This window comes from Gymnodraco acuticeps, unplaced genomic scaffold (genome assembly GCF_902827175.1).
Source record: "Gymnodraco acuticeps unplaced genomic scaffold, fGymAcu1.1, whole genome shotgun sequence".
NCBI classification, from domain to species: Eukaryota; Metazoa; Chordata; class Actinopteri; order Perciformes; family Bathydraconidae; genus Gymnodraco; species Gymnodraco acuticeps.
In genome coordinates, this window is record NW_022990440.1 from 2,701,117 (window position 1) to 2,724,555 (window position 23,439).

General features: G+C 39.6%; 1 protein-coding gene across 3 annotated transcripts in view; it reads right to left on the reverse strand.

The window, feature by feature from the left end:
- The window catches only part of LOC117552000 (calcium-binding protein 7), a 30,447-nt gene extending 25,575 nt beyond the window's left edge, over positions 1–4,872 (reverse strand). The window contains exons 1-2 of one of the 3 annotated variants that reach the window (XM_034225147.1): positions 4,825–4,872; positions 3,827–4,109 (exon numbers count right to left, since the gene is read on the reverse strand). In XM_034225147.1, coding sequence (XP_034081038.1) covers positions 3,827–3,935 — 109 coding nt within the window. In that variant the 5' untranslated portion in view covers positions 3,936–4,109; positions 4,825–4,872. Of the gene's footprint in view, positions 1–3,826; positions 4,110–4,204; positions 4,712–4,824 lie in introns of those variants that run through there. The other 2 variants (XM_034225146.1, XM_034225145.1) reach the window with 2 other exon arrangements.
- Between the last annotated feature and the right edge of the window lie 18,567 nt (positions 4,873–23,439).

The following is a 23,439-nucleotide window of genomic DNA, read 5'->3' on the forward strand; positions in this document are numbered from 1 at the left end:
GTACATATAAAAATGCCACTGAGTACACTGATGTCTGTGCACAACTAAAAACTAATAGTTGCAACATTTCCCCTCTTTAAATGTTATTTTCTGACCTTATAAAAAAAAAAGTTTAAAGTGGTTCGCTTTACTGCCTACAGGGCTTACACATTTGTGTGGAAAAGATCTGAAAGCATTGCTGGTACATTCAATTAGGAAATATTTATGTTTGATTCTTAATGATATGCACTAAAAATGATTACAATTTGTTTGGGTTAGAAGTCATTCAAACACAAAGAAGGATATATTTTGTTATCCTATATTGCAATGTTTCATCTCCCTATTAGACCGCTCTGCTATAAAACTCCAACAACTCTAAAATCCTAAAGAATCATTTGGGATTACTGCGGCAATGCTGCTTCACTATCAACATCATGGAGCATATTAATATGATATTTAATTACGTTTTACAGCTGACCCAGAGCAAAAGTATTGCAGGCTTACTCACTTTGGACACACTTAGTTTAAGAGCCTCTTCATAAGAAATAAATTAGAATATCCTTAAGTATGAAGCTTATAAAATAATCTAAATGGAGCTCCTAAAGGGACAGAGTAACATTTTCTTAATCTGAAGTCCAAAAAAACCAAAACTGAATGTATTATGCAATGCTTGGGAGGAAATGCGTTATGATCCCAGCTGCTCGCTGTCCTCCATCTTTGAGCAGCTGAAAATAAGATAAGGGTAAAGGAAGGAGTGTTTCCAAAAGATAAAACATTTTGTTTTGAAAGCACAAATCTTGGCCAGATAGCAAAGTATTTTATGTCTCTGATTTTGAGCCAGTAATCAACCAAATTAATTGTTCCTATTGTCTCCTTTATGGCAGGAAAAGCTGTGAATCTCAGTTACACTCTTGACAACAACAACACTCAATCTCCTCTGCCTTTCATTTCTTACCTCTTACACAACTTGTAAAACATCCGTCAAGTAGGATCACTAATGCCCTGCAACAGCTGAAAAAAGCCTCTGTCGCTGCTGTTAACTGTGCATTACCCCGGGCTTTCCTGTTCTCTGCGCAAAGCATCTCATCTCTACTCAAGTCAAAACTGCCACTGTATATTAGTTGAGCTGCAAAGCCCCACTAGCTCACTTTTTTCCACCAGAGTGACTGCAGCAAGGCGGCACAAGCGGATTTGACTAAAGTCCCTGTCACACTGTCCCGAAATTGACACCAGATGGACACACGATAAAGGAAATGTTCAAATTCGGCCCTGATCGTATCAACATCGGTCCATTCGTGAGGGCCTCTTAAGCCATCGTATGACCGCCGGTGGTAGGGGTGTAACGGTTCACAGAATTCACGGTTCGGTACGTAGGCCTACCTCGGTTTGGGGGTCACGGTTCGGTACGGGTTCGGTACAACAAGAAAAAGCATAATTCCAGGTTTGTTGTTATTTATTTTTTAACAGTAGTGCAAGTTTCAGTATAAAAATAAGGAACTCTAACATTTTGAATAATTAACTGTATTACACAGTTAAAAACAAACCACAAACAGTACCACACACTCAGATGGCCATGTTATCTATAGCATAATGGCTGATGTCAAACAAAAAGGTTCAATAAGCTGTAAAACTAAAATGAATGTCTTGAAAATATTACAAAATAAATAATAAGAAAGTGTTTCCAGGGCGCATTGCCGTTGAAATATATATGCCAATAGCTTCCGTTATTTCTTTTGATCTCTCGGCTTTCTTGTCTATTGGCTTCTTAAAAACAGCGGGGATCAGCTGTTGAACTGCTGTGGTCTTTTGCCGGGCTCCGGTGATTGGCAAATCTGGGTGATGCCTTCTGATATGATTTAGCATGTTTGGCGTGTGTTACCATTAGCATACCGCACCGCTGTCAAACAACGCCAACACACCGTCGTCGTCCGATCCACCACTCGCACTCCATCGTTATGCCATCGTATTATAGTACGATGACATCGAGATTGCATTTATTGCACAACAAAATCATGTAAACATATTATGTAAATAACCCAATTTGTGTTTTGTGAAACTGAAAAGGATATTACATTTTTTTTGTTACTTTCGTTGCAGTTGTATGTCTTAAATGTAATTTAGGTTAACTTCCTGTTTTATTTAGATGCTTTTATTTTGAAGGTGAGTTTACGCTGTTGACAGGAAGTTGTTGTTGCTATGGAAACAACATGACGGAGATAAGTAATATCTTCTAATCTACATATAAAGACAGAGAAAGTAAAGAATAAAGTGTATGTTTAAATGTTAGCACCCCCCGAAGAGGCACAAGCTCTTACGTTCTGGTGTCAATTTCGGGACAGTGTGACAGGGGCTTAACTGAAGTCAAAATGAAGTGCTGTCTCTTTATTTCACCCCAAAGCTGTCTGTAAATTAAAGTGGGAGAGTGAAGAAGAAACTGACATTTCTCATTCCAAACAACCAAAAGCATCAATATTATATCAATAATTTTTCAAATTATGGAAATAGGACACATCCATCTTTTTGTCAATGCTTCTGCTGTGCGCAAAATATATTTCTGTCATGGACTCTGTGCACTGGAAATCAAGTTTGACAATAAGGGCCAGAGTGATGCAACGCTGTAATCATGGGCATGACATCCTGTAAAGATCACTTCTGGAACTGACATATTGACACTTCCCTTTCATCACAGGCTCAGTGTGTTTGTTGCCAAAGAAAGAGAACGGAAAAAAAAGCTATAGAGAAATAAAATACCAAAAGGCACATTCGTACTTAAAAACAGCCTTGTGTATTGGTCACCCTTTCTTGTTGTCTTCTGGGTGTTTCCTCTGCTGAGTTAGTTCTGAAACTGGTATTGTGCAAAATGCATTGAGGCCGTGAGCAAATGGATCTCTCTGAATCTGTCCAGCAAAGTAGAGCAATCTGTCAAAGTGCGTTTTATTCCCAGACAATGTGTGCATTATTACGGTACCAAGGATGAGAGGTGCTGTGAACAGATCATTCACCAGGGATACTTTACAGTGTCACCGCAATCAAAACACTGCAAATGTGCAATAACCTGTCATATCACCTGCTTTGGGACTTGAACAGTGTCCCGGGGCCACTGCAGGATAATGTGCAGATGTCGCAGGTTCACATCCCTGTGCTGCAGGCCTGATTATTCTCAGGATGCGTAAACAAACTCATGTCTCAGAATTGTTGTGCTTGTTTAAGGGTGATTCTTTTTGATGATATAGGTGACACTGCGGTGCCTATAGATGCTGAAGGTGTATTAAGAGAAAGATCATTTTAAGACAACTTCTTTTGAATCATACAAATATTTTACTGGATAAAATGGACTATCAAACTTTTCTGGACCATCAACAAGTATTTGTGTTCGGACCCAATGGGAAAATCAAGCTTCCTTGAACCAAATATCCTGTTATGAGCTTCTGCTTCCAGTTACAGCCAATACATCACTGCTGTTTTCAAGAAGCAATACTTTAAGGCAAGAAAGGTTGAATGGGGGCTTTCTATTATTAACCAAATCAGCTACATGCACCTTGAGGGCATATGACCTTTGGAAGGAACCCATATGTCCAATCAATGAGAAATTGAAACACATATTTGATATCAAAGTGGGTGACTCATTTTAACACTCTGTTTCATATATTAAGATCAGGACATTGTGAACATAGATGTGCAAATGGTCTGTTTAAGAGGGAACATCTGGATTTCTGAGCGCTGCCCAAGGTGCTGATCTGTTTGAATGAGCCCCACCACATACACTGTCACTACATGAGCCTGCTGTGGATTCACAATTCACAAGCCGTGCGAACCCTCAGGTAAACGGGAACAGACAACATCTCACCTTCAACCTCGTCTTCGGGCAGGTTCGGCGGGGCTCTGTAGGCGAGGAGGTCAGGGATGGTGCAGATCCCCCGGTACATCAACGTGGAGGAGACTGGGTGCATCGGCATGACTGCGACCTTTAGGTGCCAGCTGCGCCCTCCTCATACAGAAATGTCTAAAGAGAGGATCCCAACTTCCCCCCACGGTCACCGAGGGAAGGGAGAAGCGAGTCCATGGATGGGGGAGAGGGGTGAGGTGGGAGACGGTGGATACCGCAGCGAAATCTTGCTTTTGGTCAATGACTGGAGAGCAGAAAAACAATGTCTTACCTCATTGCAGTTTGATTATTTGCTTTAAAATGTATTGACACAAAGTCACTAGATACAAAAAAAACTACCTCAGGCTGAGACTATGCGCTAACACATTCATCTCCTTTGACAATCTGAGCTAATAAGCGTACGTTTTTAGTCTATTACTTTTCAACCGATACACAGATTTATAGGATTTCAAGACATCGGCTGTTTGCGTTTTTAGTCTGCTGCTAGCAAATTCATGCATCCACTTGTTGGATACGTGCGCTAACTTGACGCACTCCGTCTTCAAGATCCAACCACCTTCATATAATCCACAGAAACGACGTGCTACACCTACAAAAAATTATTTGGAAATGCTCTAAAAAATATGAACGTGTCTTTTGTAAAATGACAAGATGACCGGTCAGCGCGATACATAAAAGACAATAAGTGCTCACTCGCTCGCTCTTATTTGGTCATGGATACGGGGGCGCGTTGCGATCCAGTTGTTCCATTTTCAGTGGAGGAGTGTTTTTGGTGAAAGGAAGCTCTCTATGTGGATCTGATATCCTCTGTTTCCCTCGCCCGCCACTCTGTCTCTCTCATACGTCTGCACACACACTCTGTATGTGTGTAGGCAATCCCTCCCGCATAACACACATCCACCCTCCCTCCTCTTCTGTCTCTCTTTTTGTTCAATTTCTCTCCCCGTGCACTTACTCACCGATGTTAGACCGCAAAGTAGGATTGCTGATCATATGGTGTATGGTTTCCCTCCCACTGAGCCGAGGCTATGATAAAAAATGAATCCAACGCCATTGGCTTGATTTGAGGTTCCATATGGCTGATGATCAGGCACTTATTTGAAGTTTTCTATGACGTAAACCCGCATCTGCAGCTGAGGTTATTTACAAGTATGTTATCGATCGTGAGACAGAAAGAAGAAGGTTGGAAATCATTAACCACTATCTGAGGAAACAAACTGTTGCACATTTCAATTTACATATTTGGCCAATCATTTGGCGGTAAGATGTAAATTAATGTTGAATGGATCATATCATAAGATGCCTTATTAGTAATCCCCTGAAATATATTTAAAATAAGTTGTCAGGCAGCTTTCAAAAATGTCTTTCTTTTATTTATTTTAAACAGGGTCCCTACAATGAAATATAACTATGGGACCTCCATCCATCCAATTGTCTTTCTTAAATGATTTCTTAAATACTGGATAACACAACATGTCACCAACATATGCAGTGATGTCCTGGCTATATCTTCACATCTATTCTATTTATGGAATTGTTTTGAGGAACTTTGTTATAATAAGATATACACTTTACATGGCTAATACTTCTATCTCTTTTGCTTCACTGTCATCGCTCTCATGACACATTTTTCATCTGCAGCAGGCACGGTTTTCAGAGAGTCTAAAAAAGGTTAAAGGGTTGGACACACAGCGAAGAAATCAACAGATTTATATATAAAAACATCCATGAAATGTTAGGACCTTACTCCTAAAATATGCCAGTAAACTCATGCCCCGGAAAGATTATTTATAAACTTCAATGTCAGAATTGGTTATAAAGTCCTTGTAATAAACCCTAAAATACACGGCCACTGAGTATTATTATTCTAACCATATGAAAAAACGTATTGTGCTGGCTGGCATTTTCTACTGCTCCACAGACCATTGGTCTATGTAACAGTGTCAGCAGTGTCAAACCACCGCTGGCTAGACGCAAAAAGGGCACGACCAACTTTGTATCCTCGGGTGACATGGGCCACCTTTTATCCATGAGAGCGTCCACCTAAAGCCCTCTCAACAGGATGGAACTTTGAAGGTCAGACCACTTTCACAACTCAGTACCTGCAGTATTCAGACTCCGATATGTCACAGGATCTTTTGTCACTGGAAATGTTTAATGATTGCCCCCTGCCAGGCTAAGGTCTCTCAGGTTCTGGTTATACACTCTCCGTTGTGTGTGAGAGAGGTGAGCTGTTGTTAAGGCTGGTATTAGATAGAAACTGATCTTTATGGCCACGCTTTCCCACTCTGATGTTTGGTCACTAAATGCTGCTGTGGCTGCAGATGAGAGGATGATTAAGAAAACCAAGCAATATCCACCTGAATAAAATATATTTACACATTGTAATTTGAATTGGTAATGATGTAAGTAGAATATAAAATGCACATTTGTGTTATGTTATACTTACCATCAAGTACACCTAGAAACAAATGTCCACATTAACTCAGCAGGTGCCAGTCTGAATCTGGACCTGAACATGTTGATTTTAAAAACCCAAAGTGCAAAAATGGAAATCACTCCAAAGACTTTTGAAGCCAAATGATTACACAGTTGAGTTTAATCTTTCGCTCATTAAGTCCCAGATTTCCTTCATTCACCATGCACCCCCCTGCAGCACTCTGGCGGAAAAGTCTTACTGCTTTCATCTGCTCATAAGTTTCTCTCTCCAAGACTGGAAGGGGTCAATTCAACCCTAAAACTCATTGTGGATTCAAGTGCAGAACTACTTGTGCTGCAAAATGGGTCATTTTGAATGTGATGACAAATAAAGGACCCATTTTGTTGTTTGAGCAAAGCAGAATAATCAATGCTGGCTGCCTGACTTGAAAACTTGTAGTCGATTCTGTGTTTTTGTCAGGAGTGTTTGATCTTATTCTCTGCTTTCCCTTACATCAAAATGTAATGGTTTTGAGGGAAGTGCAGCTAACTGTTAACAGAACAACATACATTCTTCTGACTTTAAAATGTTGTTTATCTAGACATCAGACAGACACAAAGTCATTAGCATTAATTTAAAGTGATGATGTGTCTGGTTAATCTTCACTCTCATTTTGACTTTGTTTTGGTCTCCTCAATCTTCCAAGGGATGTTTTGTTGAAGAGCCTTCTAAAATGCTCTAGTTGCTGTCAGTTGTTTGGTGATCCAGCAGGCCTTTTTGTAAAAAAAAACAACAACTGGTGATATCAGTGACAGTTAATCAAAACAGTACATTTGCCGGAAGCAAAACCAAAACAATGAGCTGATAAATGATAACACTCTCCTTAGAGCTGAGAGGAAGTGCAGCACTGGGCAATAGTTTTCTGTGGCTTCGACAAGTAGAAGAATGGAGAAAATAAAACACACAAAGTATAAAAAGCCCCAATTTAAGGCGGCAAGTGGTTATGAACTGTTACGGCCTAGAGATGTTGGACCCCAAAGCAAAAGACTTAGAGAGAGAGATGGTCAAAAACAAAAGGTGTATTTTAAGCAGAGGCACAGTAAACGGCAGTGGAGGCAGGAAGCTGGCTGGCACGGAGACGTCAGGGACATGAGGCAAAAAACCAGGCGAAGAGATCACAGGGACGAGGAGAGCAGCGAGACACACCGTGAATGTGTTTAAGGTTTAATACCTAGTAGGAATTATCCATATTTATATCTTGAATGTTTAATTTGCTGCAATGAATTTGGAATGTTATGATTCACACATTTCATCCACTTCAAGCAGCCTAAGGTAAATCATTTTACATTCAGGTAAGGTCGGAGTCTGGTGGATTTGAGAATGAAAAAAGTCTTACATTTCTAGTTGTATTACTTAAAACACAATTGTATTGTAAGTCTAAATTAAATGAAAGGGATATGACGGGGTTGGGCCTTTGCGCTCCTTTGATTTCTTATGAGGACTTGACATGACAGACTTTGAAACCCTTATTCTCCGCTCAACTAACAGCAATCATACAAATCTGAAATTCTCACCCTCTTGCTTTATTTCTTGCCAAGTCTCATGCTCACATGCTCAGATAAGCAAAGAGAAAAAAGCTTGACGAGATTGTAACAAGGACAAAGCACACCAAAGGTTCGCTCATAGATTAAAAAAAAAAGAGGAGAAAATATTCCAATTTCAGGTCAGGCTATGCCAGAACTTTTTTGGATGCGTCCAAATTGACTGGATGGCAACACATTAATAAACCAATCCGTAATTGAAAAATATGAGTACATTTTTCTTTGTCATTTCTGTGAAATGAAAGCTATAGAGTTCCATAAGATGAGATATTGATGTGCTGCTGCCCCTGTGCTCAGATCCGTCTGCCTCTGCGGAACAAATCAGCCTTTTCAATTCTGACTACATCCATGGCTATTGACCAACACAGAGAGAATAATGACCCATTGAGCTGCTCCAGGATTATAAGCATGGAGCCAGAGAGAGCCGGAGACTGACGGGGTTTGATGGAGGAAAAGGCTTTCCCTCTCGGTTTGGGAAAAACAAAAAAGACAAATGTGGTCATTTCACAAAGCCCTGAACAGACTCATGTCATTAAAAGTCGTCATTACAACTAGGTAATGTTGTTAGGTGATGCATTTCCAAAATGTCTGCATGACAAGAAGAATGCTGGGGGACTCTGAAATGCTGACAAAGTCTGCCATTACTGACTAGACTGTACCTTGGATCACTTCACCATCCCGCAATCTCATTACACACCCAGACAGCCTCTGTTGGAACTTGGGAGGACTGGCATCATCCCTCTTTTCAGATAATGCCTCTCTGCGTGACTAAACAAGGCTGGACTGGTTCTGCCATTTTTCAAAGTTTCCAGCTGCGGAAAAAGGACTTTGAGGGAATAATGCATGTGCCAGTGGGTGCTGCGCTGCCTCTGCCTCTGAATGAAGCTGCAGGATCAACATAAGCTGCTGCAGACCCAGACATGTTCTCCCTAGGTGTTTTGGTTTGTGTTTATAACCGTAACATATTTTTAGTTAGAACAGGCAAAAAAGCCTAATTCAAAATGCCTTGTAATTATGTCTAGCAAAGGGTTCTCTTATTGAGCATTACATCAATCACAGTCGCAATGAATGGTTGGCCTTATCTCACCACACCTTCCAAAGTAATTTCATTTGTATTGATTTATTAATTTAAGAAAATACATTTTGAGACATTAAGAAAAATACATTTAATTTCCATGCAATAATAAAATAAATATAATTTCTATTTTATTCATTATTTGTTGTTTCATGAATTTCTCTGCAATCTTGCTACTTTTTGTTTATGGATAGCATATTTTCTATTTCAGATATCCAGAAATTGTCTTGAAAAGGTCATTTACTTGCTGCAGCGGAGTTGGGTGGCAAATGTCCAAGCTAACTGCTATGTGAGCAGTTTTGGATGCAAAATGAAGACTTTGCATAAATTATCGGGCCACAACTCATTAAAATCAGTAACGCTGTGCTGTTGGCCAGTGTTGGGTTATCCCCCGGTCATTTTATGAAACTTAATGTTCCATTAGGAGTGCATCAATCAGGTTTTATATTATTTGAATCCGATTAGTTCTTACAGAGCCACAGTACTGAAACCCCTCCCTGATAAATGATATTGAACACAGGACACAGGAGAGAGATCATCCTTTAAGAAACTGTCACACATTTGCCCCCTCTTTTCTCACAAACTCCTGCGAATGTCAGACTGACCGTGTTATCAACACCCCTCCCCCCCCCCCGGGTTTGAGGGATATCTGATGAACACAAGCACCTCGCCTGCTCTCCCTCCAGAATGTTAATGCCATCTCGCTAACATCAAAGTTGTGGAAACTACTGTCGGGTAAAACGCGTGCCATGTTTACCTGCTGAGTGAGCTTCAGAATGTTCACACACCTTATACAGGAAACATTTCGACACATCGCAACTGAAGGCAGCGGAAAGAGAAACCACAAGAGACTTGAGCCTGTTAACTGTGTTCTTATTCTTGCGTCCAGAAAAGAGAAGCTTAAAAAGGAGACTAAATGGAGTCTCTGAGATTGTTTCAAAATTGGTACTTTATTTAATAAAAAGCGTGGTAAAGTCACAAACAGGATATAGTTCGACAGAAAAGCAGCTGTCCCTGGCTCTCGCTAGCAGAAAAAGAGGCCGAACCCCTCAGGTCCGGTTGTTTATATATCCTCTACTGCAGAGGTGCCCAGTACGTCGACCGTGGGCGACCGGTCGACCGCGGGGGCAATGCTGGTAGATCGCGAGTCATTCATAAAAAAAAAAATCCTGTTCCGTTAAAATAGACAAAACAGGTTTTGATCCCTCCTCCCTTGGCCTCCCTGCCACTTAATTGAGGAGTTTACTTGATTGACAGAAAAAGCGACCTATCGCTTTCCAGTCTGTTAACCCAGAATGCAAAGCGATACAAAATCAGTCAAGTGCCGGGAAAACTCAAATTAAAGGGATAGTGGAAATGGAACCTCAAATAGTTTCGTTTTAACTTATATACAAGCATAATTACGTACCAAAACAATCACACCTGATTAAAAAAATATAATAATTGCCTTACGCATGTTAGAAGCACTTTATTGCAGCTTCCCCGAAGTTTTTTAGAAACGAAATGTTCGACTCAGCCAAACCGGAAGTGACGAAAACTCAGGAAGACGATACGATAACAAACCATGGCGTCTATGCAGAATGAACGTGGAAGGGCAAATATACCAGACAAAGAAGAAGGATTGTATGAGGTATCCAGTGATGATAGCGAGTCAGAAACATCCTCTCGGCTTTCCTACGAAAATGTCGTTTTAGGAACTGAATCTAAATCCGGTTCAGTAAGCGACGATGGTGACAATATTGAGCCAGACGATGGACCATTACGTCCTTATTTGTTCGAGCCCGAGCCCGAGGTGATGGTTCACGGCATGGGCAATGGCGAGGATGACCAAGACCAGGCGCCAGATGATACACCCCTACGCACAAATAATCTTGACTGGTAGGTCCCTAAGCATAGCTCACGCATCTTAAGATCACCTGTAGCCTTTACAAATATTAATCATTGTTAACCAGTTAAGCCCGAAGGTCCCCCCAGTGGACCCCTCCCACAGTTTTTTTTCTCTCACATGTCTCAGGGCTTCTTAACATTTATGAAACTATTAATGTTTCATACCCTTTTAAAGGTAAGAAACTCCGCTAACTGACAATAAGAACAATTGTTAGCTAGAAAAAACACAAGAGTAATACCAAGCCTTTGAATTAGCATTGAGCGAAACAATGCTAACTAATGCTAACGCTTTTTTACACACAACACACGGTAGAAATGCCCTTATTACTATCTTAACTGCACAAACAAGATATACGATTTAAAGCTGAGACTCCACAGATTCCACACAAGTAATGTCATCACTGTAAGACCTCGAATTCCTATAGCTATCAGCCAGAAAAGAGAAAGTAAACAACATCCGGTTCCAAAAATATTACAATAATTACGTCTTACCTTTTTTGATTTGTGATCAAAAGTTGTGTTCAACGGAATAAAAACGCATCTCAAGGTTAATCCAATGTCGTTGTGTCACGTATAATTGTTTACTGATAATCAATCATCATATTTATGGTAATATACTCGGCTATTCACATGCAAATGCTATTGAATGTCCGCCATTGTTTGTGCCCGTCTTCCTATGCTCTCGTCATCACCCGAAGATTCCCGACGATTCTCGAAGTATTTCGTTTCATTGAGAGGGCGCAGTAAAATTGAAAATAAAATGAAACTAGGCGCATGAAATTAAAAAAAATTGTTTATTATGCTTATTTTTTAATAAAAATACATAAGTTAAACCCAAAATTCGCGGATTTCCACTATCCCTTTAAGTTAAAGAGACAAACAAGAGACAAACAACAAAATGAGTGCGGGACCGAGCAAGAAGCTAAAGACATACCACTTCCACCCAGAATGGGAGGAAGAATATTTGTTTGTGATGTCACATTCAAAGGTTATTTGCCTTATTTGTAAAGCAAGCGTCGCTCTGCCAAAGAAAGGTAACGTGGAGAGGCATTATCGGAGTGTTCACAAGGCATATGACCAGTGGCGACTGGTCATTAGGGGCAGGTGGTGTAGCCCCACCTAGTGTCAGCAGAAAGTATTAAAAGTAATGATTACAAAAAAATGCAAAAAATAAATTAAAAAATATATAAAATATATTTTAAGATCATGTTTATTCATCTGATTCGTCTGTACATTGCTGTTTTAGTCTGTGTTCTTCTAATTAGTGTCTACAGTGTGTGCCTATTGAGCTGTTTTGAGCCATGTGGGACAAAACCCGATCCTGCCCCTCCCTCTCCCTGTTTAAGTCAATGGTGACTGTAAAAACTACACTGCGCATGCTCAGAGTATTATCCTATTTAATGTGTGTGGCAAAAAAATAATGACCATAGGGGCATAGTGCTGCCATCCCCACCATACGTCATCTCACATAATTCAGAGCTGATTGGCTGTAAGTACGTGTGCCGCGAAAAGTGTGGTGTGTGAAGAGGAGGAGAGAGAGCTGCAGTGAGGCGTCCTAAAACCCGGAAATAAACTGCGCATGGCTTCCCTCCACAAAAAAGCAATGATATTTCTCCATAGGATTTTAGAAAATAGCTCCAAATAAGATCTGTGGGAAACAAACCTGTTAGATAAATGCACGTTTTGTTCAGCCGGATAATATCCACATGTCTACCCTACTTTTATAATTTTCGAATCATAAATCTATTGATTAGATCAGATTTATGATAGACTTTTGAAACTACAAGAACATAAGGAGGACTTTTACAAAAAAGTAATAGAGATTTTTGTCCAGAAGGATAGGCAAATGGACTTCATCTTCATGTCAAGGTAAGACTGCAATTTGATTGAAAATGGGATCTTACTAAGAGAGAACAATTCAATATTTAAATGATACAATTACATTTTTTGGGTATCCTTTTGTTGAACTGTCTGTTTAAAATTAATTGAAGCATCAGACAAAAAAAGCTTTTGAAAATAATATTATATTTTGATTTAGGTCAAAATATAATATTTGTAAACCTGAAGAGTCAGAGCCTCACCAGCCATGAACCTCAGAAGCTTATATATAGACATCTAAGTTTTGTGTGCCCCACCACTTTTGTACATATAAAAACGCCACTGCATATGACAGCGACTTCCCTCCGAGTAGCGAGTTGAGAAAGAGAAAGATCATGTATTATTGCTACACAAATATTATCTCGCAATCTTAGTGTCGCCAACTCGTTTCTAACATGCAAAAAGACAAACAAATGTCGGTGTATTTTCGATCTTTCCAATCGAGACGAGATCTCTCTCCCCCGTCTGTGTGCGAGGGGGCGGGGCAGTTTACACACACGCGGCTGCTACAAGCAGCAACACACGGAGGAGATGGCGGAGAGAAGCGCTCCAAGGTGTGGTTAAATGTTACCCGTCTTGAGGCGGACAATGCTCCTTGCCAAGAGAGTTCAGCATGTGAGGGCGGTAACACGAGCAATGTGTCAAACATTTAGCAAAAGTGCACCACATCCAGACGGAGGAATGCACCGGGTTCGACTGTCTTTCTAGCAGCTCTGTAGCCCCATCCACGAGTAACGTTTCCACGTCAGGTGTTATGTATGCTAGCAGCAACACACGCAGTTAACTCAATGATTCAAACATGGGTTAATGATTATAGGAAACTGAGTTACTCTTTATTTTGTTAAAGTTTCAGCTATTCTGTGCACAGTTCTGTCATCAGATTATTTAATACGATTTGTTAAAACATTGTTGTTTCTTTTGATGTGAAATATTATTTATTTAATTTAAATAAAAAGCAATGTTAGTTTTGTTCACAATTTGTTAATTTAATAATATATGTATTTTTGAATCAAGTATTCATCTTTATTGTCTTCATTGTTAGTTTCCACATGCCTAAAACAACCTCAAGCTAAATCTAAAAGTTGATGGCTAAACAAGAGGGTTTGAGAAATTGTGCAAGGCATACAGTAATAGTCTGAATAGTCGATTAGTCGTTTCATTAATCGATAGATTAATCGATTATCAAATTAGTCGTTTGTTGCAGCCCTATTATTCCATGTATAAATACAACGTGTTATTCAGCAACCATTGCAATTTGGGATTTTATTTTTGGTTGGTAGACCTCGGTGAGCTGGTCATTTCAAAAGTAGCTCACCAGCCCAAAAAGTGTGGGCACCCCTGCTCTACTGGCTCCTCCCTGCGGGCCGGCTCTCCAACGTGTTAATGTCCGTTGTTACGCATATCAGAGGATACAGACATTGTACATTCAATATATATTTAAACACGCCTTTTCTCCTCCTTAACTCTTTCATGACTTTTCATTTAACACATTCTAAACGCTGTAATCAATACTCCAAAAATACAGGAAATACTTCACAGCAGTTTGGTTTCTGGTCGTTCCGAATGTTGTCCCATGCTACCCACATCTGTAAACAATAACGTACTCAAATAAACTGTACCTTCATTTAATATCCAACAATAATAATATCTCGACGTCTATAGTTGTAGTGTTGAAATCAGTAGGTTTCGGTGTGCAACATCATAGCATATCGCTGCTAAATTCACCTCTAGGCCTATAGGAAATGGTGAATTTGCCACATGCTAAATGCTAACCGGAGATGAAGGACTTTCAGAATAAAAGCTTAACAACTGGTTGTGCACAAGAACTTCTGTTTTTTCAGTATAAAACAGCATTTAAACTGAAGGTATGTTTAAGGTACATTATGCTTATCAAAACATTGATTTTAATTTCTAACAAGCCTTTGGAAAAAAGTTAAGCAAACTGCAAGTTCAGTAAGAGTGAGGTGAAATCTGATTAGATAACCGTGACACTGGTGAAAATGTTTTTTGAGGCAGTGTTCCTGAGGACAGAACATCTCCCGCTGGAGGTCCTATTTTAGCATATCGCATGGGTAATTGCTGCGCCATGTGACCTTAATTATTTGAATCTAAATAAACCTGTACAGGAGAAAAAAACGTTCCAGTGTTGCAAGCATTAGTCAACTATTGAATCACTTCCTCAAGACTGTCCTCTTAATGGAAATTGGAGGGAAATGCAAACGTCTCTTTGGTCGAAATCAATTATTCACAGTCATCTCTAGGGATGTGCAGGCCCTGGCAGTTTCCTAAGATGATTCCAAGTGTGTTTGGAATAGTTCAAACTAAACCCTTTAGTATAATGTAAGTAACATTCAGGGAAGAATGTTCCCCCCCCCCCCCCGAGATCGCTGCTTCCTCCATTACTAAACCCCACTGAGAAAAGGGCCTTTCAGACAAGTCTGCAAGAGCAGATAGGAAAACGTGGAGAAGTTGTGAATGTTTCATATAGAAAGGGTGTGCAGTGAGTGTGGGTGTGTGCGCCTGATATCAGTTCTATACCTTTCCATTTCTGCCATACGTTTTCGTTTTCCAACGACTTTAAGACCTTTTCAGGAAGTATCAGCACGTAGCTGCCAGTTAAGTAGATTATGTCCGATATGTTGAATTAGGTATATTATGCTAGAAAAAGACACACATTTTCCTGGTCTGGGCATCTCTTATATTTTATCAGCTATAGAAACAATGTTTATTTCTAGTTCTGTGCGGGTATTACTAGCAGAGTTGGCAGTTACTGTAATAATAGTACATATGTCGGTAACAGAGTAGTGTAACGCGTTACTTTTATAATTCAGTAATCACACTACAGTTACTAACATTGCCCCGACACGCGTTACTTCGTTACTTTTATAAAATAATCACACTCACTGACAGACAAGAGGGGTTTCCGCCGCAGGTTTACAGTCTATGGTTTATATACATGTAGGCCTATGTAATCTGCGCGATTTGCGAGACCACATCTCCACGTGCAGTGCTGCATAAACATGGCTGAGTCTTTTCATCTGTAAACTCCCTCAACGGGGCCGCTCGCTCTCTTTTGTTGATCGCCCTCTCACGGGTGAACAGTTCAATGTCCCGCTTCATTGTAGGAATTCTGCCATGTCTCTACCACTTTAGTTTGACCATCTCTATTACTAAGTTATGGAATACTAAATACATAAGTAATTAGATACCTTACCGTTACTGCGCTCAAAAAGAATGATAAGAATAATGCGTCTTGAACTGGTTTCATTAATTAGTGTCTTGACGTTTCACAGACTGTTAGCTTGTTGTGTGGCTGGTAGCCTATTTTAGAGCATATCAAAGAAAGACTTGTGTTATGTCTTCCTTAATGCAATAGTAATTGGGGGTGCAAGTGGAGTCTCGCAGAGGCAAAACTGTGGCGCGCTTACACTGTAGGTGCGCCGCAGTCTGCGTGATCTGCCTGTAGGGAGGGGCGGGCCGGCCCTGCGAGTAAAGTAACGAGTAACGTAACGAGTAAAGTAACGAGTTACTTTATGTAGAGAGTAACGGAGTAGTGTAATATATTACTTTTTTAAAAAGTAATATGTAATATATTACTTTTTTTTAGTAACGACCCCATCTCTGATTACTAGTTATACTGCTGATGATGTTAATATAACTCAAATAAGTGACAGTATTAATACCATTAGAGCTGGCAAAAAACACATCCCCAACCTTAATGATGTTTCTGTAAAAATATGTTGTATTAGTAAAATAAATACACTTTTTACAAAAAGGTAATAGGAAGAAAATATCTACATACGCAAATGTAGTTAAAAGAAAGACAGAAAAACATTGATATATTGAATCGTAGCTACAATGCTACTTTAAAGCATGAGCCAAGCCAAGGGTGGTTCTACCCTCTGTACTATAGGTAATATAGTACATTTTCAACTGCGTACTCAACAACTCCAGTGAATTTTTTCGAAGTTCCCTTCATGTCTCAGATTTGTACCGTCCAACCTGATGAGAAGATTTTTTCGAACTCCTCATCTAGAAAAAAATGTAAGAGTGGAGAAAATAAAACACACTCAAGAGTTTGACAAGCGCCGAATTAGGGCAGCAAGTTATCTTTGGAATCAAACTCAATTGTGGGGGTGTTAGCTTCAAGGCAGCATTCTGACAAATGTCTACCTTTATAAGACAGTTTGTAAGTTGTCTTTTGACTCTGCAAGCTCCATATGGGACAACTTTCTTGTTAGCGTCTACGCAGCCTGCAAACAAATATCTACCTTTATGGTAAGAAAAAATGTGAGTAAAAATGGACTCTGTGTAATCCAAGCATGACTGAAGTCACGTTAGCTTCTGTGCTAATGAGATAGGTCTTATAATTGTATGGCCTGTACAAACTCCATATGAGACTGTAATTAGCTTTTAGGCAACATGCTAACAGTGTCTTTCTTAAGCACACCTTCTGCAGCTGCGTGACTATTAAAATGCTCCTGCTGAGAGCGCCACTTTAGCACATCTGGTAGAGCAGGTGCCCCATGCATGCTCTGGTACTGAGTCCTTAGCCAAGCAACCAAAAGATTATGTAAAATAAAAATGCTTCTGCTATCTAGTGTTTTGAATAATGTCCTTTTACAATGTACTTATTGTAGTGCAGTGAGCTGAGAGCACTTGATTGAATCAAAGCCTCTATTTGTTTACAGTAGCAGCCTGATGTCAATCACAGCAGTCAATGGTCTGCAGCCACACCCTTTCACTGCTGTGTGTTTGCTGTCGACTGCTCCTCTCCACTTCACGCCACTGAATTTCTTTCTGAATACCAAGCAATATAAGCTCCATCTTTAGCTTCCTGTGTCAGTCGTAACGCTACATTGATGTGTGATCCAGTGTTAAATCTGAACAAAACATGTATCTGAAAGCTGACCTGCCATTCTTCTTAAACAGCCTTCCTCAACATGTTCACTATGAGGGAGACTGTGACAAAAGAAATGCAGAATAAGACCATGATAGCTTTTGTTCATATCATTTGCATTCAGTCCACCTGTCAGTTTCCCTATGCTCATCTAATTATGCAACTGCAGGAATAGCTCATTCCTTGTCTTAATTGCATCATTCATTTTTAAATATATGTATTTTACTGATTGTCATTTTCCACTAATTTCTTATTTTATGATATTCATAATGGAAGTGAGCAGCTTTATCCTGATTGTATGAATGATTGCTATAGCTGTAAGGAATGTTAATGTACCTGAACATGGGATCCATACTCACAGAAGTACCTGGTTAGATTACTCCTTGTCTGCATGCACACATTATGAAAATAGTGCTTTAAATGTAAATGACAAACTAACCTCATTTAATGTCTTTAAAATTCATGAAAGCAAGAATAATATGTCATGCCTCTAATTGTCATTAGCATGCTTTCTCTATAGGCTTGTGTATAAATTAGCTTTGTTGAACTAAACCCACCATGAAGAAATTGTAAAAAGGGGAAATGACTCAGCTGGAAACCTCTGCACCTCTGACTGCACTCAGTTAGAAGAAACCAGCTGTGTCGATCATACGACCCTGTTCTGAGGGGACGTAACTGGAGGCAGTTTCTATCTGCCTTATTAGCAGTCTACTGCATATTTTAACCACATTTTCAGAAAATACCAAATCTTCTGAAAATTGTAAAAGAAAATGCAAATGTATGTACGACTTAATCAGTAGATGGCATTACATGCCACTCAGGTGCCATAATACCATTGCAGAAGAAGACAATTCAACAAAATGACAACATTTAAAGAGTGCTGTAAATGCACAAATGTTGGAAAAACAATAAATAATAATAATAATAATAACTTAAATTGATATAGCGCCTCTCAGGGGACCCAAGGTCGCTTTACAGAAAAAAACAGGAGTAAAACAAACAAAACAAAACAGTCAGACAGACAAAACAACTTAAATAAATCATATAAATCATTAATGAAAATGTTGCATTTACATTTGTTTTTGTCCTAATTTGTGTCTCCTTTGCGCACAACACAGATCAGATGTTTCCTTTTTTTCTTTGTAATTGCTATGTTATCGCATTTTTTTTTAATTTAAATGCGCTATTTGCACATAAAAGCATAAGGCTCGCAGGTGTGACAGATGGATAGGGGCCTGTTCCATTATTCCTGCTCAATTTCAAGTTAGCCTTTCATACTCAATGTTGATGGTTGGGCTTCTAACAAAGCAGTTGTCACGTGGAGCTGCTCACTGGGTCCACAGTATCAATGCACCCCTCCTTCCTTCCCAAACCTCCCCTCACAACAGCATTTCCCAGATAACAGCCTATGCTCGATTCACTGTGAAGGACTCACTCTCTCTTTGACTCTATGACTATGTTTCCGTTGCCAAGTATCGACACAGACGGACGCATTGTGTTTCCTCTACTGCTTGCAGTCCACTCAATCTGTGCAGGATAGTAACATGTTGTATAACTGTGACACATTTGGCATAATGGAAAACTATGTAATCATTTATTACATCATTGCTTGTGGTTTGAATGTGTATTTAGTGTTGCTGAATATGTTCACTACATGAACCAATTTAAGTGCAGTAGAATTGTAGGAAATAAAAACATGATTTTCTAAATGGGACAGTTCCAAAGTGTAAATAATCCAAAATTGTTTCCAGAAAATGAAAAGGAACAAAAAAAGATGGAAACTGTTTTGACAAAAAATATTCCCTCGTTTGGGGTTTCGATGATGTGGATAAAGAGTGCACCGGATATTCAGATAAGTATTGTGTGTTGTGTATTATATCATTTTCATAGAGCCCAACCAATTCAGTGACCCCCTCTGTCCTGTATAAAAGCATCTGCATTAGTAATGTTGTATTTATTCAGCCTTTTTCCACAGCCTAGTGCCATAGCCACTAGATTGTGATGAATATGGAGAAAGAACATCTTGATGGTTATTGTGATGAGTTTTTACTTTTTTGCCATCATTATCAGTGATCTCCTGACAAGTGTATCAGCTGCAAACTATTGAGGCTGCTATATGAGGCCCAACGCCCAATTTCACATACTCTATTTTGAGTATACACACTTTTCTCGGTGCACTATTTTTTTAAGAGTTGGATTAAGAGGCTGCAGGGGGGATGAAGGGTCTCCCATACAACGCCGGGTCCTTATCTAGAGCAACTTTACTGCAGCCTTGATGAGCAGGAGAGATAACAGAGCAGGACCAGAGCCAGCACGAGCAAGGTCAGCGAAACACTCACTGACAGAGAGATAAACTCCTTCTGGAGGGAACTTTGGGATGTTAGCCTTTCAGACCATTTACATACACACAGACCTATATACCACACAACAGGAAACTTAAACCCCCCAAAAGCACAATAGGGCCTCTTTAATATAACTGTTTCCCTCTCTGAGCAGCAGGGGGTTATGAGCCGTGAAAGAGAACAGGTCAGACGTACGATACAATCGTCAAAGAGGGACCTGCTCTTGTAGATGCATTAGCACCAGATAAGATTACGACGAGATACAAACACACTCCTGAGTACAAATCCTCTCTCTTTCTCTCTTTCCTGGTGGAGCAGCACCACTATGATAACCTTGATTGTAACGATTGAGCCATTAAACATATCATGGTCCTCTTACCAATATGTTTGGCTGGCTGTTGAGCTATAAAATGAATCATAAATCATCCCTTATCCTCTGCTGATCAGATAAATCACTGGCCGTTTTACACCCAGAAAGGGCCATTTGTATTCTCATATTTTGCTGTTTATGTATTCCTATTGTTTGTTCTCCGTCATGCGATTTGCATTACTGTCTGCGGTGACTTTAGGTGTCTGACGGCTCTTTACAGGAAAAGGACAGGAGGGAGTTTCTGAGGCGTTGGTGATCCCCCCCCCCCCCCGCTTCCCCTTCCTGTCTCTGCCTGACTGTGTAATGTCAAACGAGAAATGGACAGACAGAGGCTAATGTATTTCTGCCTGTCGAGGAATATCAAACTGAGTGCTTTGCTGGAGGGTGAGGAGCCTTCATTAGAGTGTAAAAATCCCACTCCACCTTCCCCTCTCCCCACACATCCATCGGAAATGGGCTGTCCTCTCCATCCCTGAGTAGAGATTAGGGATTCCATTGCTGGGGGATTCAGGTAACTGATAAGCCTGACTACTAAAGATAGGAACAGCGCAAGTTTTATACCGGAAAAACGTTCCATTAAGGATGAGGCAGGCAGGCAGGGATTCACAAGGGGAGATGCCCCACACACTGTATCTCTGCTAATACTTTCACCTTAATAGCATTTAAATAAGGAGAGATCAGCTAGTAAGTGTATGCATATTTATAGAGGTTGGCAACAGTGTAAGGCAATTTAATCCCATCAATTTAAGGGACCGTTATCACCTATAGGGCCGTAAATGTAGTTCCTTAGAGTCAATGGCACTAATGAAGAATATGTGAAACGATACAAGGATGCTTTTTTTTTAAATGCCAAAAAGCTACATTGAACTCTTAGAAACTCAAGAGAAGAGATCCTAGGATAAGTGCATTTTTATTCACATGCATGACAACAATGATTTGGTACTGTCATATACATTATTTGTAAAGGTTCATTAACCTGTATTTTGAATCAAATGATTATTCTTAAAGCTGTTGTTTGCTACTGTATGATGTGTCAGAAGTATTCTGAAGGGTTACAGGAATCATATGCTTAGCTCAAACAAGGGCAATGGGAGAATAACAACTTCAAGCAAATGCTAATGTCGTTGTGTGTCTCAATAGACAGTTGCTTGCACATGCTGGACAGTGATATCATACCATGGGTTCACTAGCTTTGAGTAGTCTCTCCTCATACTGTACATTGGCACACATACATGAACATTTGTTGTTGGAGTACTATAAGAATAACTATTTATAAGATGGCATGCAAACCAGATGTCCTTAATTTGGTGAATGTACCAATGTGAACGAGGGCAGAAAGATGATGCTTGTGAATAAAAAGTTGGGAAAAGTCCAGAAAAAGGTTCTTACTAATGAATAGAGTTCCCATAAGTTTATACTCTTCTTATCTCAAACCACAGGCAACGATCAATGACAACTAAGCCTGCTCTATACTATACACCAATCTGTTTGTCTTTTATGAACTTCATTTCTTTAACAAAAAACATGAATGACAGAAGAAAGTTTTTGACACTGCTGTGCTCACTTGCCGTTGCTATTACTGTTATCAGCAGCGACAGGAGTCAAGTGTCTCAGTAGGCAATACACAATAGAACCCAACAATGTTAACTTGTTTTTTGCAGTCAAGTCAATGCTCCAGCTGACAAGTTGCCTGATAGCGGTAGTTATAGAATGATGGGCTGAGCTGGTCATGCCTAAGTGATCTTGATTGATTTTGGTTCTAGCCTACAGTCAATGTTTCAGTTCCAGAGTGAGGCAGCGCTGTCAATCACAGCCTGAGACAAGGCCTTCGCTAAGTTTGGCGCCACAAATCAATATAACATAGCTGACTGCTATCATGGGGTAAATGAAGCCCTTGTAAGGAAGTAAATGAGACAGACGGAGGAAAATCTTTGCTGTGATATTTTTAGTCTAGGGTTGACAGTGATGATGTTGACATGCATGAAGCGGCAAATGCACTTTTTGGCATCAGAGGAAGCTTGAAAAGTTGGGTGAGCCAACTTTGGTTACCAATAGGAAATTATGCAAAACTGAAGGATATGAAACACAAAGCCCCGCACATGCAGAAGAAGCTCATGAAAGTGCCACAATGCTTTCTTTAAGAAGGAAAATATGAAAATGACTTTCATGTCATACCATCCACAAAAATGAATGAGGTAGGCATTGATTCACAGTGCACACAATACAATACATGTTTCTGTGTTCCCTGTCACAAATTCCCATTGCCCTGGACTTTTTGCATTGATTGGAATAATGGGTGGAAACAGAATTGCCAGTGAGGTAATTAAAGTTGTATATTTCCTCTTGTTCAAAGAGTTCTGGGCATGAATTTTCACGGTCTGGTCGAAAAAGATTAAAACGATTAATTGGACAGAAATAACATGACTTCTGCAAACTAACTGTATATTAAGGCAACATTTATAAATATTTTAGTCTAAATGGGACCATAATTTAAAAAAGGAAATCATGTTCTTTTTAAAAGACTTGAAACTTGCAACAGAGACCATCAGGATAATGTTTAGTGAGTAATACATTAAGTGAGTAATATAGCATCATTTTCTCATTTACTTCTAGTCACCTGAATGATTTAATATTTCAAATGTATGATTAGAACATATAAATAAAAAAGACAGGCAAATAAATAAAACACACTAGGAGAAAATCGTCCAAACTTATTAGCAAATTAACCTAGATTATATCCGTACATTCCAAAGTCTAAATTCAACTCCAGTTAGTAACTAAGTGGAGGAATCCTTCTTCATACTGTAGTTGAGAGCCTAAATGCTTTTCAATCATCTCGAGTTGTAAGATTGATTTTATGTTCTTTATGTGAGGACGAACAGGTAAAAACTCTAGCTATATTTTATAGCATTATAATTAACACATGTATTGGCATGGTCCCTGATAAACAGCACAAGCCAACGTTTGTGACTTTAATAATAAAAGCTGTTCTTTGTTCTGCCAGTGAAGCCAGTTTGTCCTATCATAACCTTAGCTGGTATGATAGTGATACACACTATACTGTATGCCATCATAAAATCAAAGGATGCCAGCTTTCATAAC